Below are 18,038 nucleotides of genomic sequence, written 5' to 3' on the forward strand. Positions count from 1 at the left end.
CCGTAAGCTGCCACCCCCTTGCACAAGCTGTGGGGGCTGCCTTCTGGTGTGCAGACCCAGTCCTGTCTAGGCCACCTGCTGGCGCAGCTCTGAGTTCAGCCCCCACATGGGGCTGTGGCTGGAGCCATCCTGGCCCCCACCCTAGCTCTGGGAGCCCTTCAGTCATGGATTTAGTTGGATTGTTGGTGTCGGTCCTGCCATGAGCAGGGGGTTGGACGAGATGACCTCCTGAGGTCCCTTCCAACCCTGATATTCTGTGATTGTATGGATCATCTTCCCCGGCTCCACACCAGTGGCCACAGCCTGGCTGACCACCTTGCCTTGGGTACAAAGCTCAGTTGGGGGAGCTGGTGTGGGCCCTGCCTATGCACAGTGGGTGTCAGCAACCCCTGCTGGGTCAGCTGGCACGCGGTGCCCAGGCTGTGCCAAGTCTGGTGGCCACAGTGGGCTGGTGCCCCGAAGATGGCAGGAACCCAAAGAGGCGCTATGCTGCAGAAAGGTTTTATTGGAAGGCCACAGGGCTGGCTTTGACCCAGGTGGGACGACGTCACCCGTGGGGAGAGAAGGGTGGAGAGCTGCAGCCGCCGATCTGGGGCCTAGGTGCTGAGACCCCAAGCAGGCTCAGTTGCGGGCCATGATGCTGTCGGCCCATGCACGGAGCAGGCTTACGTGGGCGTAGACGCCTGGCATGGTGGTGGCACAGCGGCTGCTGCCCCAGGACACGATGCCCACTAGATGCCAGACTCCATTCTCCTGGCAGACAAGGGGGCCGCCGGAGTCACCCTGCAAAGCAGATGGAGAGGCAGGTTCAGCCACCAGGGCTGTAGAGAGCTGGGCACCACGCCCTCCAGGGCCAGCCCCCTGCCCAGGCACCCTGCCGGGTATCCTCCCGAAGAGGGGCCCCTGCTAGCCTGGATCTCACCCTCCTGTGCCATGCTGGAGAGACCAGCCCAGGAGGACTGACAGGTGCCCTCCCCTGCCTATAGCAGAATGCCCGCTGTCCCTGGATTGGCACATTCTCCCTGGCCTGGTACCCCCAGGACATGGGGGACCACAGCCAAGTGCACACGCTCCCCAGCTTCCCACCCCTCTGCAGCTGGCGTCTGGGCCACAGGCCCCCTCCTAGCCAAGCAGCAATGGCTGGGCCAGTCAGTGCCCTGGGCAATGCCTCTATGGGCCCGTGAAACAGGCATGAGGGTCTCGCACCCCACCAGGGATCACTACGCTCTCCCCCCGGCCTGGGGAGCAGAAGACCATGGCAGGGCTCAAGCCAGGTAGCCGTGTGTGGCAAGGCCACTGGGCTAGTAGAGGCGCAGAGTGGCCAGCAGAGGGCATGAGCTCATGCAGGGGGCGGAAGAAGGCTGGCCAGCGGGGCAGCCCCAGCCCTGGGGCCGTACCATGCAGGAGGAGGAGCCTGCTGCTCCAGCACAGATCATGGAGTCCAGGATGTTACCGTTCCAGTACTTTTTACACTCCTCATTGGTCAGCAGGGGCAGCGCCGTCTGCTGCAGTTTGCTTGGGGTGCTTAAGGCTGGAAAGGGAGCGGAGAGAGGGCAGGGTCAGGGCTGCGCCCCAAGGAGCCGCCACACACATTCCACATGACATGGTGCACGGCTTGTGTGGCTGGCATGTGCCACACGTGGGAGCTGGGTGCACTGCTGAACACACCCTATGGAATGAGTGAACTGCACAGGAGCCTCCCACGACCAGCCCGTCCTGCTACCGAGGCACGGCCCTCTGGCTCCCCAGTGGGGCTGGGCATCCCATGCTCCCTGCTGAAAGCTGGGGCAGGCAGCCCAAAAGCAGGCACAGGATTTCCAGGTCCCAGTCATTGCAGAACCTGGAGATGCCCAAGGGCCCTGGCCCAGGTGGAGGAAAAGGCCCTTTCACCAACAATCCCCCACTTGCCCTGGCTCGCATTCCCCTGTGTGCGCACGGTGAGCTGGCCAGGTGTGCCCAAGCAGCATCCCAGCACAGCCTGGCAGCACTGGGCTCACAGGGGTTGGCCTGCCAGCTGGCCAGACAGTGCTTTGCCTGCTCTTTGGGGCTCTGGTCCATGTCCTAGGACCCCTCCCCCAGGGTTAGCTCCAGCCCTGCTCTGCCAATGCCCCAATGCACGGCTGCCTCAAGCTCTGACCTGTGGCTCCCCCAGGCCAGGCCATGAGCCCAGCATTTGGGCCGATGCCCACGGGTGGCTCTAAGTGAGCACCAGGCACATTGGGTCTCGACCAGATGCATCGCTAGAAAAGGGCCACAGCCCGGGGCCTTACCGCCTGCATAGAAGGGGCTCGGTCCAGCCCAGACTGGTGACAGGAACAGAGCTGAACTATTTCTCATGCCTCCCGCCCAGCTCCAAGGAGTGCTCTGCACACAGCAGGGGGGCAACATACCCCAATGCCAATGAGGGTGTGAACCCCGGGGGGCCGACAGCTCAGTGCTGCCGTGACAGGGGACATGGTTGTGGGAAAACTCACATCCCACTCCACCCATGGGTGGGAAATCCGTCGCTCCCCACGCTGAATGTGCTTTGCAAACACCAGTGTGCACAGCGTCGCAGCAAGGTACGTCAGCATTACTGTCCCCCACCCACAGGTGGGGAAACTGAGGCATAGGGTGGGTAACTAACCACCCTTGATCTCGCGATTCCCAGTCCTGGGCCCTACCCCGCAACATGTGTGAGTGACCCAGCTCCAGGGGCTGTTCCAGCCAAACTGGCCATTGAAGTCATCCCCAAGGCCATGCAGGCTCCTCTCACCGCAGTGCCAGGAGGACGTACCATTGTAGCGGGTCTTGCCCCAGCCAGTGGTGACGCAGCGCTGGCCACTCTGGTACTGCTCCCCGGCGGCTGCCAGGCACACTGGGGCCACAGTGCTGCCCAGCTTCACGGCCGTGGCCAGCTTGATGAGCGCGATGTCATTGTTGGTGGTGTAGGAGTTATACTGCGGGTGGGTGAAAACCTGTGGCAGAGACATGGGCCCATGGGGACAGGTCCCTGCAGCTACCCCTCCTCCATGGTGGGGGTACTCACGTGGGCCCCCTTGCCATGTTGCCTGGCCCGGTACATTCAGTGAGCACTGAGACCAGCCGGCACCACCAGGCCTGGGGCAGCCTCTGCGTCAGCTCCTTAGAGCCAGCAGGCAGCATGTGGAGGGAACCTCCCACCGCTCCCAGTGCCCGAGGCACCCAGAGTGGGCTGCTGGGAGCTGCAGTCTCAGGAGGGCTCCAGGTCCCCTGGGCGCAGGCTGCGTCAGCACACACTTCCTGTATGGCTGGAGCAGGGCAGCAGATCCCTCGGGGGCCAGGCTGTGCCCAGCAGAGAGCAGGGGAGACAGAGCTGTGGCCGGCAGAATTGGCTGGCTGTGGAGGGGACCCCCCACTGCACCCCTGCAGGGGAAGTTGCCCCAGCTGGGCTCCCTCAGCTGGTTGTTCTGCTGGCACAATGCCCCCAGGCCTGGAGCAGATATGCTCACACAGGAGTTCCCAGCTGTGCCCCATCTCACCCCTGGAGAGCTCAGCCCACAGAGCGGGGCTGCACAGAGGCAGCGAGCAGACAGCAACCCTGGGCGCTCATGGCACCCCGCCACAGGGTTGTGCCCAGAGACTCAGTGTCTGTGCCTGGCTCCCCCTCCTGCCGTGGGTCAGCACTGGGCGAGCGCTCACCCACCTGCTGGATGGCCAGTTTCTGCACTTTCTCTTGGGAGGAGCTGCGGTCGTGTTCCCCGAGCACCACCACGTTGGATTTCCTGGGGCCGGAAGAGAGGGCAGTTAGTGTCCAGGGAGAGCTGAGATCACCCCCAGCGAAGGGCGATGTGTGGGGCACTGTGGGACGGGGAACTAGCAGCCATTGGGCCCATGAGCTGCAGCTGGTGCATTTGGCCATGCAGCGGGGGTTCCTGCCTGCCTGTGGCTAGAGGGTGAGGAGCCCCGGTGGGCCAACCTCTATTCCACCTTAGTCCCGAGGTGTGCCAGGGATATCAGTTGGCGGCTCCTTCACGGGGCCGTAAGCTCGGGCGTATACTTGGCGTTCACCCCAATCCCGGACACCTGCCTCTTTTGCGGTGTGAGGGAAACCCTGGCGCACATCTATCTGGAGTGCGCCAGGTTGCAGCCCCTATTCTGGCTCCTCACGAATATTTTGTTAAGGTTTTGGTTGCACTTTTCCCCTCACCTCCTGGTCAACCTCCTCCTGGCTAAAGTGGCCATCTATAAAACCAGGGTGAGGAGGTTGGCCGATAGAGTCTCCTGCGACTGCGGGACCTATTTCCGATCCTCTGTCTGTTCACACCTCCGGGCAGAGTTCCTCTGGGCGGCATCCATTGACTCCCTTGATGCCTTTGAGGAGCGGTGGGCGCTGTCCGGGGTTCTCTGCTTGGTGTCCCCGTCCGGTTCCCTTCGTTTGACCCTTTGACTGCACTCCCGTCTCTGTTGTTCATTAGTTGTCCCCCGTAATTATTTGGTTTCCCAGGTCCTGTGGATCTCCCCCTTAGGCTGAGGGGGGATCCTTTAGCAGTGGGCGAGCTTCGCCCGCCCACTTCCTGGATCCCAATAAGGCTAGCGCCCAGGTGCACCCGGGGCTGTTCACCAGTGCAGAGGCAGCCTTCCCCTGTGCACAGCGGGGCAGCGACCTGGCTGGACCAGGCACGGTTTTCCCCTTGGCGTAGTTGATGGGGTAGCCCATGCAGCCTGGCATGTTGGGGGCAGCCCAGCATCACAGGGTGGGGGGCTGAAACAACCATCTGGGCGCTAGGTGTGATCTCGAAGGGCAAGGGGAGGTGACATCTCCACAGCTGGGACTGGAGCCTGGCCCTGGGCTAGCAGCAGCCTGCTGCCCCACCGCCCCCTTCAGGCGACACCAGACAGGCCACTAAGCCATATCCCTGATCTGTCCCCCGCCCTGCAGCCCATCCCCAGGGTGGTCCCCACTCACGTCACTCTGCAGTGTGCAGCTGTCACCACCCAACGCTCGCTGACCAGGGAGCCGCCACAGAAGTGCCAGCTGTTCGTCTTCGACTGCTGCAATTGCCAACCGGGGGAGACTGTAAGGCCCTAGAGATGCCTGTCCCAAGGTATCACCAGGAAGGGCCAAATCACACTGAAAACAATTGCAGTGCCCAGCTCAGGCATGGCCCTGGGCAGCTAGGAGGGCACCTTTCCTTGGCCTCAGCCACGAGCTCCCTACAGCCTCCCAGGGACTGAACCTGGCACTTCTGCTTCTATTAGCAGGAGCCACTACTGCCAGCGCTACATGGGCATGTGCTTGCCCTGGGCAGCCACAGGCTCACAACCCCCCTGGAGCGCCCCATTGGGTGGGCGTGGGACAGCCCAAGAGCCACCCTTCCCACGAGCCCATCCCCTGTGTCTGGGCTGCAGGAGTCCGGCCTCTGGGAGCTGAAATGGGGAAGATGGGCTTGTGAAATGGGGGCGGGGCTTGGCGATGGGGCAGATCCATGGGGGCAGAGCCAAGCGAGGAAAGCGTTTGGGTCACTGCTGGGGAGAGGGGGGAGGGGCATAAAGGGAGTCGCCAGGGTCCCGGCACCGATAGGGAGACTTCCCCACCCTCCTTACTTGCAGGGAGACCTGCCAGGGCCAGGATCCGGGAACCGCCTCCTCGCCATTCACAATGCGAGCGTAGCCACTGATGATGGGCTGGATTTCCTGCACACCACAGCCTGGAAGGGAAAGTGGGTCAGCCTGGGTCTCCACCCGCTTCCCACTGGCACCCTGAGGCTGCAGCACCAGCTAACCAGAGACAGCTCCAGCCCGTCTCCCTCCCGCAGCCTGGCGAGAGCATGGGCAGTGACTGGCAAAATGACTGCCAGAGCCAGGCCCAAAAGGGGACATCCGTTACATGGAGGAGTCTGAGCCTGGGGAACTTTCTGATTCACAATGAAAACCCAGAGACCCTGTCTGGGAGTCATGGCCCTGGGGCAGCCTGCCTGGCACCCTGCAGCGTCACCGACCCCCGTGGCACCCGGGCATTTAGTTTATATACACACAGCGATGGGGTCTAATTTAGCTGGTCCACTCATGGAGGAGATCTTGGAGTCACGGTGGAGAGTTCTCTGAAAACAGTCACTCACTGTGCAGCGGCCGCCAAAAAAGCGAATGGAATGTCGGGAATCATTAAGAAAGGGAGAGATCATGAGACAGAAAATACCCCGTTGCCTCTGTATAAAGCCGTGGGGCACCCACACCTTGGATACTGCGCACAGTTCCGGTCGCCCCATCTCAAAAGAAATATAGTAGAGGTGGAAGAGGTGCAGAGAAGGGCAACAAAAATGGTGTGGGGTCTGGAACAGCTTCCGTATGAGGCAAGGTTAAAACGTCTGGGCCTTTCCAGCTTGGGAAACCAGATGGCTGGGACGGGGGGAGATGCGAGAGGTCTATAAAATCATGACTGGGGGGAAGAAAGTGAACAGGGAAGGGTTATTTACCCCTTCACTTCACACACGAACCAGGGGTCACACAGTGAAATTAAGAGGCAGCAGGTTTAAAACAATGAAAGGAAGTATTTCTTCACACAACACACAGTCAACCTGAGGAACTCCTTGCCAGGGGGTGCTGTGAAGGCCAAAACTATAACAGGGTCCCAAAAAGAACTAGATGAGTTCATGGAGGACAGGTCCATCGATGGCTATTAGCCTGGATAGGCAGGGATGCAACCCCATGCTCTGCTGGCTAGAAGCTGGGGGCGGGCCAACAGGGCGTGGATCATTTGATAATTGCCCAGTCCTGTTCATTCCATCCCAATGAGTCGAAAGAATAGTAAATATGGCAGGCGACCAGCTTGGCTTAATGGTGAAATCCTAGCGGATCTTAAACATAAAAAAGAAGCTTACAAGAAGTGGAAGGTTGGACATATAACCAGGGAAGAGTATAAAAATATTGCTCGGGCATGTAGGAATGATATCAGGAGGGCCAAATCGCACCTGGAGTTGCAGCTAGCGAGAGATGTTAAGAGTAACAAGAAGGGTTTCTTCAGGTATGTTGGCAACAAGAAGAAAGCCAAGGAATGTGTGGGCCCCTTACTGAATGAGGGAGGCAACCTAGTGACAGAGGATGTGGAAAAAGCTAATGTACTCAATGCTTTTTTTGCCTCTGTTTTCACTAACAAGGTCAGCTCCCAGACTGCTGCGCTGGGCATCACAAAATGGGGAAGAGATGGCCAGCCCTCTGTGGAGATAGAGGTGGTTAGGGACTATTTAGAAAAGCTGGACGTGCACAAGTCCATGGGGCCGGATGAGTTGCATCCGAGAGAGCTGAAGGAATTGGCGGCTGTGATTGCAGAGCCATTGGCCGTTATCTTTGAAAACTCGTGGCGAACGGGGTGAAGTCCCAGATGACTGGAAAAAGGCTAATGTAGTGCCCATCTTTAAAAAAGGGAAGAAGGAGTATCCTGGGAACTACAGGCCAGTCAGCCTCACTTCAGTCCCTGGAAAAATCATGGAGCAGGTCCTCAAAGAATCAATCCTGAAGCACTTACATGAGAGGAAAGTGATCAGGAACAGCCAGCATGGATTCACCAAGGGAAGGTCATGCCTGACTAATCTAATCGCCTTTTATGATGAGATTACTGGTTCTGTGGATGAAGGGAAAGCAGTGGATGTATTGTTTCTTGACTTTAGCAAAGCTTTTGACACGGTCTCCCACAGTATTCTTGTCAGCAAGTTAAGGAAGTATGGGCTGGATGAATGCACTACAAGGTGGGTAGAAAGCTGGCTAGATTGTCGGGCTCAACGGGTAGTGATCAATGGCTCCATATCTAGTTGGCAGCCGGTATCAAGTGGAGTACCCCAAGGGTCGGTCCTGGGGCCGGTTTTGTTCAATATCTTCATAAATGATCTGGAGGATGGTGTGGATTGCACTCTCAGCAAATTTGCGGATGATACTAAACTGGGAGGAGTGGTAGATATGCTGGAGGGGAGGGATAGGATACAGAAGGACCTAGACAAATTGGAGGATTGGGCCAAAAGAAATCTGATGAGGTTCAATAAGGATAAGTGCAGGGTCCTGCACTTAGGACGGAAGAACCCAATGCACAGCTACAGACTAGGGACCGAATGGCTAGGCAGCAGTTCTGCGGAAAAGGACCTAGGGGTGACAGTGGACGAGAAGCTGGATATGAGTCAGCAGTGTGCCCTTGTTGCCAAGAAGGCCAATGGCATTTTGGGATGTATAAGTAGGGGCATAGCAAGCAGATCGAGGGACGTGATCGTTCCCCTCTATTCGACATTGGTGAGGCCTCATCTGGAGTACTGTGTCCAGTTTTGGGCCCCACACTTCAAGAAGGATGTGGATAAATTGGAGAGAGTCCAGCGAAGGGCAACAAAAATTATTAGGGGACTGGAACAGATGACTTATGAGGAGAGGCTGAGGGAGCTGGGATTGTTTAGCCTGCAGAAGAGAAGAATGAGGGGGGATTTGATAGCTGCTTTCAACTACCTGAAAGGGGGTTCCAAAGAGGATGGCTCTAGACTGTTCTCAATGGTAGCAGATGACAGAACGAGGAGTAATGGTCTCAAGTTGCAGTGGGGGAGGTTTAGGTTGGATATTAGGAAAAACTTTTTCACTAAGAGGGTGGTGAAACACTGGAATGCGTTACCTAGGGAGGTGGTAGAATCTCCTTCCTTAGAAGTTTTTAAGGCCAGGCTTGACAAAGCCCTGGCTGGGATGATTTAACTGGGAATTGGTCCTGCTTTGAGCAGGGGGTTGGACTAGATGACCTTCTGGGGTCCCTTCCAACCCTGATATTCTATGATTCTATGATTCCCTGTAAAGTGCCTGGCCCGGCCACTGTCGGAAGACAGGATACTGGGCTAGCTGGACATAAGAACGGCCGTCTGACTTAGTATGGCCATTCTTCTGTGGCAAATCTCACCCGATCAGAATGGCAGCATTCCCCGACCCTACCAGGCTCAGGTGTCAGTGACGACACGGGGGCCAAGGCCAGGGAGGGTGAGAGCTGCTGGTCAATGCCCTAGGCCGGACGGGTGCAGCTAGGCACATAAAGGCCGTTTACAGCAAGAACCTTGTATTTATACCCTGCTTTGCACGCCTGAAAGCAGCTGAGCCACTTTCCCACCAGGCAGAGGCCAAACCTAGGCTATTCCAGCTGCCCAGCGTGAGCTTCAGAGAGTTACTGCACACAACTGCAGGCAGGCGGTGAGAGCGGCAACCTTATCTACAGCACTCATTGCCGCTGTTACAGCTGGCACTGCACATCGCTTGTCCTGCTGCTGAAATGCAGCCAGCTCTGGTGTGGAATGTAGCAGTTGCTTAACAGCCCACAGCAACACCCCCCTCACACACACAACATTTTAGAGACAGCACTGAAGACTACTGTCTCTCTTAATCACACAGAGGGGCACTGAAGGAGGCACAAAGTAACTAGACAAACAAACCTGGTCTGGCAACTGGTACAGCATTTTGGCTGCTGGCAAGTGCAATAGCGGCACCCTGAGAGCCCCTCATGTGCAGATTCAGGACTCAAGGGCTCTTACTCAAATGAGATCAAAGTCCTTTACAAAGAAGATCAAGATCATGGTTGCTCTGTGGCTGCCCCATTTTACAGAGGGGAAACTGAGGCACAGAGCAGGGAAGTGATATGTCCAAAGTCACCCAGCAACACAGTGGAGAATAGAACACAGATCTCCTTGGTCCTAATCCAGTGCCCTGTCCACCAGGCCACACTGCCTCCCAGCTGATGCAGCTAAAGGGGATTCCTGGACACAGCCAACCCCTGGGTGTCTCTCTAGCTCCCAGCCTGACCCCCACAATCTGCACTGCTGTGTCCTCACACAGGGTCTCCAGAACCCAGATGAGGCTGTCACCTAATGGATTATGCAGCCCAAGCAGAGAAGGGCCCGCCTGGCTTACCGTGAGCCGCGCCGAGGAGTGCCAGGCAGGAGAGCAGCCACAGAGCAGCCATGCTAGCGACAAGGCTGAGGCATGTGGATGGGGCAGACAAAGCTGCAGGTCTTTTATCTCCAGCACCAGTGGTGGTTGGAGTAGGGCCAACGAGGGGGTTAGCGGCCATGGGAACACCTGCTGCAGGGCAAACACGCCGCCCCACCACCACCTCTGTGATACCGCGATTGATTACTGTATTGGCAGGAGTTGGGAGCACGTTTTTTGTGAGGCGGATGTATTTTTAGAAGCAGGGCAACTTGTTTGCTTTCCAGGCTGGCTCCTGTGGCAAATGGAGGGGTTAGTCGCAGTCAGGGAGGGTGATGGACCTGGCCCATTTCCAGGAGGAAAATGGGCTTTTCCTCTGCATTGGTATGAGACACTCTGCATGTGCCCTGCTGGCAGCTCAGTGCAAAAGGGGAACCAGAGCCAGGGGTTAGTACATCCTCCCCACATTCTGCTCCCCCGCTGCCATTCCATCGAGCATCACGATCAGCCGCTTCTGGGGCCCAGGCAGGGCCCGGACTCATCTGGGTGAGCAGGGCTCTCACTGCAGGAAGCTAGACACCCCAACCTGCGCCTGGAGAGAAGGGGGGTCGGGCCAAGGAACCCTCTTGCATTCTGTTTACAGAACTGCCGCTCTAGTGGGCTGCATTGCACAGGGGTGCCAGTGGGCAGTGTACCCCCCCAACACCCTCTGACAGGGGCAGGCCTGGGCCAGCCTCAGGGACCTTTTGGGGAGCTCTGCCCAGCCTTCATAGCGCCCAGGAGGGGAAATGGTGCCAGTTGGTATCACAGCCCCGGCCAGCAAGGTCAGTTCTGCGGGTCTAGGCCAGGATGCCGATGCCCCAGGACTGTGGCTCAGGCCCGTCCCTGATGAGGGGCATTTGGAGGAGGGGAGCTCTCCTTCTTTCCACGCCAAAGGTCGCCATCTCCAGCAACACCCTTCCATAGCTGGTGGCACCTCTGTCACCCCAGGCCCTCCCTGCTCCCTGTCCCTGGGTCACCAGTTTACCAGGGCTGACCCCACTGCTCTCGGAAGCAGCTGCCTTTCCCAGCCTTATCGAGTGTGCAGTGCACACCTGCGGTCCACAGGCAGCAGGGATGAGATACCGCTCCTGGCCTTCACACCAACACCTGCCTCCCTGCACGGTGCTTCTCATGCCCAGCGGGCTTCTCAGCGGGCCTGACGCAACAGCTCCCTGCCAGCGGGACGGAGCCGGCAGCCCTCAGGCCCAGCCTGGAAAAGAGGGGCTATCCAGACATGCTCCCTCCCAGCCTTCGATGGGGCAGCATGGCCAAGCAGCCATGGGCACCGCCCAGACTTTGCAGACTCGGGCTCTGTCCCTGCTCAGCCACACACCTGCTGCATGGCCCAGGGCAGTCCCTTCCCTTTGCTGGGTCTCCCATTTCCCTCCCACCCTTCGCTTTGTCTAGTGAGACCCTTAACGCTTTCAGCTCTCAGTGCGTCTGGCCTGCACTCAGCACAATGGGGCCTCACCTTGATCCGGGCAAGATTCTACTGTAGGCTAAACTGACTATGCTAGCAGGTACCAGACCACGCCACTTACACACTCTGTTCCTGGCTCATCCGCACCCTGCATGCAGGCCCGTAGGCTGGGGGCATGCGGGAGGAGTCATTTTACCAAAGGCTGCAGGGGGTTTTCCTATCCTGAAATAGCTGGGTGATCTCAGAGGGTGACGCTATGGCAGCTTTCTGGGACAGAGACTGGTTTTTTTTCTGTGTCTGTACAGAACCTAGCACAACAGGGCCATGGGCTGGGCTCCTAGGTGCTACCGTAATACAGGTAATTAATGTACAGCACATAGCGTGATGGGGTCCTGGGCCATGGCTGGGCTCCTAGGAAATACACCTAATAAATAATGTACAGCACCCAGCACAGCGGGTGCCTGGCTCATGGCTGAGCTCCTAGGCGCTACCGTAATACAGGTAATAAATAATATTAGCAATAATAAATGGTCCATCCTAAAGTATTTTCCCTTCTTGCAAACTATCCCGCTGCAAAGGACAGATAGGAAGACTAGTAAAATGCCATGGAGCTCTTGTTGCCCTTGTTGCCAAGAAGGTCAATGGCATTTTGGGATGTATACGTAGGGGCATTGCCAGCAGATCAAGGGACGTGATCATTCCCCTCTATTCGACATTGGTGAGGCCTCATCTGGAGTACTGTGTCCAGTTTTGGGCCCCACACTACAAGAAGGATGTGGATAAATTGGAGAGAGTCCAGCAAAGGGCAACAAAAATGATTAGGGGACTGGAACACATGATTTATGAGGAGAGGCTGAGGGAGCTGGGGATGTTTAGTCTACGGAAGAGAAGAGTGAGGGGGGATTTGATAGCTGCTTTCAACTACCTGAAAGGGGGTTCCAAAGAGGATGGATCTAGATTGTTCTCAATGGTAGCTGATGACAGAACAAGGAGTAATGGTCTCAAGTTGCAGTGGGGGAGGTTTAGGTTGGATATTAGGAAAAACTTTTTCACTAGGAGGGTGGTGAAACACTGGAATGCGTTACCTAGGGAGGTGGTGGAATCTCCTTCCTTAGAAGTTTTTAAGGTCAGGCTTGACAAAGCCCTGGCTGGGATGATTTAGTTGGGGATTGGTCCTGCTTTGAGCAGGGGGTTGGACTAGATGACCTCCTGAGGTCCCTTCCAACCCTGATATTCTATGATTCTATTATTCTATGATTCTCTTTAATGACCTGAGGAGAAAAGGAATTCTACAGAAAGTGGGAACAAGGACCAATTGCTGGCTGAAAGGCTGTATTCAAAGAGTAGTTATCAATGGTTTGCTGCCAAACTGGGCCGGTGTATCTTATAGTCCTGCAGGAGTCAGTCCTGGGTCCGGTACTAGTCAGTCTTTTCATTAATAACTCGGACAATGGAATGGAGAGTATGTTTATAAAATTTGCAGGTGACATCACGTGGAGAGGGGTCACAAGCACGCTAGAGGACAGGATTAGAATTCAAAACGACCTCAACAAGTCAGAGAATTGGTCTGAAATCACCAAGATGAAACTCAATAAAAACAAATGCAAAGTACTACACTTAGGACAAAAAAGAATCCAATGCATCACTACACAGTGGGGAATAACTGGCTATATGGCAGTGCTGCTGAAAAGGCTCTGGGGTTCTAGCGGATCACAAATTGAATAGGAGGCAGCAGTGTGATGCAGTTGCAAAACAGCCAAATCTGGTTCTGGGGTGTCTTACCAGGAGTATCGTATGTATGGCACGGGAGGTCATTGTCTCACTTGGCACTGTGGGGAGGCCTCAGCGGGATATTGGGTGCCGTTCCGGGCACCACACTTTGGCAAAGATGTGAACAAATTGGAGCGAGTCCAGAAGAGAGCAACAAAAATGATCCAAACCTGCCCTGTGAGGAAAGGATAAAACCACCTGGGCATGTTTAGTCTTGAGAAAAGATGACGGAAGATGGGGACCGGATAACAGACTTCAGATCTGTTATGGGCTGTAACAAAGAGGACTGTGATCAATGATTCTCCATGGCCACTGAAGGCAGGCGAAGACGTAATGGGCTTAATCTGCAGCAAGGGCGATGTAGGTCAGATGTTAGGGAAACCTTTCCAACTCTCAGGGTAGTTCAGCTCTGGACCAGGCTTCCCAGGGGGGCTGTGGAATCCCCGCCACTGGAGGTTTTTAAGATCAGGTGGGACAAACACCCATCCGGGCTGGTCTAGGTTGGTTCTGCCTTGGCACAGAGGCACTAATGTTCTCTCAAGGTTCCTCACAGCCCTACATTTCTATGAATGTATGACCCAGGGCAGTCACGGTCCCTCTCTGGGCCTCAGTTTCCCCACTCACCCTTTGTGTTTTCTATTTAGGTTGTTAACTCTTCAGGGCAGAGACCCTATCTCTCTTACCCCTCTTGAGCTCTGTGTTCAGCCCCTAGTGCAGTGCCCCTGGCCTTGGTCAGGGTAGCTGGATTCTAAATTAACAATGCTAATAGTAACCATGGGTACATCACTTGGCTCTCAGTTCCTGGACAATGGCCCTGTGTGCTTTCCCCAGGTCAAAGGGATGCAGGAGGAGGCATTTTACCAAAGGCTGGATAATAAAGAACAATAATAACTAGTCCATCCCCAAGATTTTTCCCTCCTCCCTGGACAACTGGCTCAAGCCTTTTGGCACTGGCATAAAAAGACTCTATTTGTTTGTAATAGACATTCGTGCCAGGGGACTTCACTGGATATTTGGCAAAACAGTTGCAAAGAAACAATTTTTCAGGCACTTAATCTCCAAAAAAAGGAACTCCCAGAGTCTTCCTTGCTGCACCTTTGGGGGAGAACTTGTCCCTACCGAGATGTTTGGTTTAAAAAAAAAGCTTCTTTCCAAGGCTCTGATGGGGGCAGCAAGCAGGACTAAAATGGGAGGGTCCCTCTGCCCAGCCCAGCTGGCCTGAGAAGCAGTGTATTTCAGAGGAGCTGAGAGTGCTGTTGACTGTCCAAAAAACAAACCCCACAAACTGGGCCAAGGGTCCTGAACCCTGCCCCAGAGATGCTAAGAGACAATGGGATGACCCTGCGTGCATCATCGGATAACAGCTGCACTGGGGCTCTAGGACTTAACACCTGATGCTAAGATGGGCCTGGGAGGTGCCTAGCCTCTGCCCAGCGTGGCAGGGAAAGGAGGGGCATTCTGAGTCAGAGCAATGAGGAGAGGCAGAGGCAATCTAGAGACTGTAGTATGTTCTCTCAATCAGGGGGGGTAAAGTAGAAATCAATTAAATAGGGACAAATCACAAGGAAATCAGAGTTAGCTGTTTTAGCAGGAACTACTCCTTAAGCTTACACCATAAACTATTCCTGTTATCGACTGTGTATTAGCAGTGATTGTCTTCATTAAACTCACTTCATAGGTAACGTGATAAATGAAGGGGGCGGGGAGGGTAGCTCCCTTTTATGGACACGCAGCCAGCCAGTAACTATAAAATCCCTCTTAGTATCTGTTCTCTAATTGCTTTACCTGTAAAGGGTTAAAAGAAAAGGAGTACTTGTGGCACCTTAGAGACTAACCAATTTATTTGAGCAAGAGCTTTCGTGAGCTACAGCTCACTTCATCAGATGCATACCGTGGTATGCATCCAATGAAGTGAGCTGTAGCTCACGAAAGCTCATGCTCAAATAAATTGGTTAGTCTCTAAGGTGCCACAAGTCCTCCTTTTCTTTTTGCGAATACAGACTAACACGGCTGTTACTCTGAAACCTGTAAAGGGTTAAAAAGTCTCCCTGCATGGGTAGAAGGAAGGGAGTGGGCACCTGGCCAAAAGAGCCAATGGGAAGGCTAGAACCTTTTAAAATTGAAACAAAGACTCCCCTTTTGTCTGTCTGTGGTTGTTCTCTCTGAGAAGCTTGGCCCAGGTCTGAAAAAAATCATCAGATCACACCTAGAAACTACTCATTTAAAACCCTGGATATGTGAGTAGATCAGGGGAAGACGTGATGAGGTGTGTCTCTTTTATTTCTTTATGGCTTGTGGACTCCTCTGAGCTAACCCCAGGTGTTTTCGTTTTGCTTGTAACTTTTAAGCTGGACCTCAAGGGAGCAATTCTTGATGCTTATTTCTTGCCAGAGTGGGGAATCAGCCTTGACAGGTAACAGTTTTCATGTATAAAACAACAGCATTTTGAATTAGTGAACACAATGCACTAGAGGAGTAGTTTTCAAACTTTTTTTTCTGGAGACCCAGTTGAAGAAAATTGTTGATGCCTGCAACCCAACAGAGCTGGGGATGAGGGGTTCTGGGTGTGGGGGGGGTTCATGGCTGGGGCAGGGGGTTGAGGTGTTGGAGGGGGTCAGGGCTCTGGGCTGGCGGTGCAAGCTCTGGTGTGGGGTCAGGGATAAGGGGTTGGGGGTGCAGGAAGGGGCTCCGGGTTTGGGGCTGGGGCAGGGGATTGGGGCACGGGGCTGGGGCACGGGTTACCTCGGGCGGCTGCTGGTCAGCGGCGCAGCAGAGGTGCTCAGGCAGGCTTCCTGCCTGTCCTGCACCCTGGAAGCGGCCAGCAGGAGGTCTGGCTCCTAGGCGGAGGTGCGCAAGCGGCTCCGCATGGCTCTCACTGTTAGCCGACGGCCAAGGATGTTTGGTGAGGTGCCAGCTATGCCCGTTTATACCATCCGTGACTTTAACCGCTAGGACGCACTGTCCCTTCGCGGCGGGCAGCCCGGGCTAGGCTGACGGATGCCCCAAGGTCCTAACCACCCGTGACTTTAACTGCTAGAGCTCAGAGCTCCTTCGCAGCGGGCAGTCAATACTGACTGACAGGTGCCCCAATGGCAGCACTAAGAGCCTCTCCACACCCGTGACTTTAACTGCTAGAGCTCAGAGCTCCTTCGCAGCGGGCAGCCAGGATTGACTGACAGGTGCCCCAAGAGTTTGCCCCGTGGAGGCGGCACAACTCAACGCTAGGCTCTTAGTACTCTCACCTAATGGCCAGGCTTTAGAGCCAAAACGGCTGAGGTTCTTTAATTGTGTTGGCTGCTTTACAGTAAACCAGAGAAAACAAGTCAGGCTTATGCATAAATGGTTACCAAAATTTATTAAGCTAGATTCTAATCATGTGGTTACAAAATTGCTAGTGCCTACTTATTTAAATGTAGAGATGTTACACACACAAACAAGTTACAAAACTGAAGCCACAATCCCAAAGAAAGAAAACAAAGTATAGAGCTCTATTTCAAAATATGTGTACACTAAAGATAGGAGATCAGGTGTGGGTGCTTCTTACCCTCCTTGCATCTCTCGATTCCAGCGGTGCCAAGCCAGGATCGGTCACTCAATTCCGCGGAAAGACGAATAAGGGACAAGGCGTAGGGACCCTCTTAGCTGCAGAAGCCTTGGGAGGCTGTCACTTATCTGACCAGCAGATAGATAGTGAAAAGCACTCAAAAATCATGGTGCTGTAGGTCCCCTACTTATACCTCTGTACTCCTTTATTCTCTTTCTCCTTTCTTATGCCAAATTGAGGCTGGTCTGTCTGGGTGACGCCAGCTTTCGCAAGAGTAGTTTACACTTGCAAGGGAGAGAAACAATAAGTTTTGACTACTGGACATTTCTTTTATCAGGGTAAATATTTTCCCACCTAGGATGTTGGTGTGTGTGCATCACGCTATTTAGTAGGGGCTAAGAGCCATGTCTGTCACAGGGCCTCTGCCTGCTGTGAGCTTAATCGTTGTATCTGTTCCCAGAGGCACATTGTAGCAGCACACCTGTGCTTTCACAGCTTCAAAGGCTGTGCTGGAATATATGTTAAGTGCCCTGTTCCTGCTTCCTCCTGTGTTTCCAGCAATGCTGGTCTGAGAGGGGGGGGCTGTCTGTCTGGCTACACTCACTCACAGGAACGTTCCCCCACCCCAGCTCCCATTGGCAGTGCAGAGCTGGTGCTCGGGGCAGGGGCAGCACGCAGAGCCCCCTCCTCCCCCACGTAAAGGATCCAGACCTGCTGCTCACCGCTTCCGGGGCACAGCGCGGTGCCCCAGGACAGGTAGGGACTAGCCTGCCTTTGCCGGGCAGCACCGCCAATGGGACTTTTAATGGCCCGGTCGGTAGTGCTGACCAGAGCTGCCACGACCCACTGCCTTACATTCTGCAACCCAGCGCTGCTGGGTCATGATCCACAGTTTGAAAACCAGTGTACTAGAACACAAACCCCACAGTTCCATACCCCCTTGTCAGTTTCCTGGTTTTCAGCCTCCATAAGCCCAGAGGTTGGAGAAAAAGTTCTTAGGCTGTTTAGTTATTTTGGGCAATCCTCTTGTGCAACCTTGGTTTACTGGTTTGAGTTGCAGCCTAAATTCCTTGATGCAATATGTTGGCTTCTTGGCTGAACTGTTATCCCTCTGCTCCTTTCTGGCTTACAGTCCCTTTGCTCTCACAATTTCTTTATTCCTATCTTTTCACCTTGTCTGCCTTAGGATGCTGTTTGGATGGTTTGTTTTACAGTCCTTACTATTTTCTTTCTTTCACTACAACTCACTTCCGCTTTATTTCTTAAGTCAGTTTCACTTTAGTTACAGTTTATTTCCTTCACATTTCATTGGGGCTGTACTTTTCTCCCAGTTTTCTAACAATGTTTTCTAATAGTTTCTTAGAGACT

General features: G+C 54.7%; 1 protein-coding gene across 1 annotated transcript; it reads right to left on the bottom strand.

Moving 5' to 3' along the window:
• Positions 1-419: 419 nt before the first annotated feature.
• On the bottom strand, positions 420-9,928 carry LOC140896055 (chymotrypsinogen A). The gene is made up of 7 exons (XM_073307058.2): positions 9,877-9,928; positions 5,566-5,669; positions 4,928-5,046; positions 3,665-3,743; positions 2,777-2,957; positions 1,398-1,531; positions 420-783 (listed from the first exon to the last, which is right to left on the bottom strand). Exons 1-7 carry the CDS (start codon positions 9,926-9,928, stop codon positions 622-624), a joined length of 831 nt encoding a protein of 276 aa, XP_073163159.1. The 3' UTR covers positions 420-621.
• Positions 9,929-18,038: the final 8,110 nt, after the last annotated feature.

Source organism: Lepidochelys kempii, chromosome 12 (assembly GCF_965140285.1).
Source record: "Lepidochelys kempii isolate rLepKem1 chromosome 12, rLepKem1.hap1, whole genome shotgun sequence".
Taxonomy (NCBI): Eukaryota; Metazoa; Chordata; order Testudines; family Cheloniidae; genus Lepidochelys; species Lepidochelys kempii.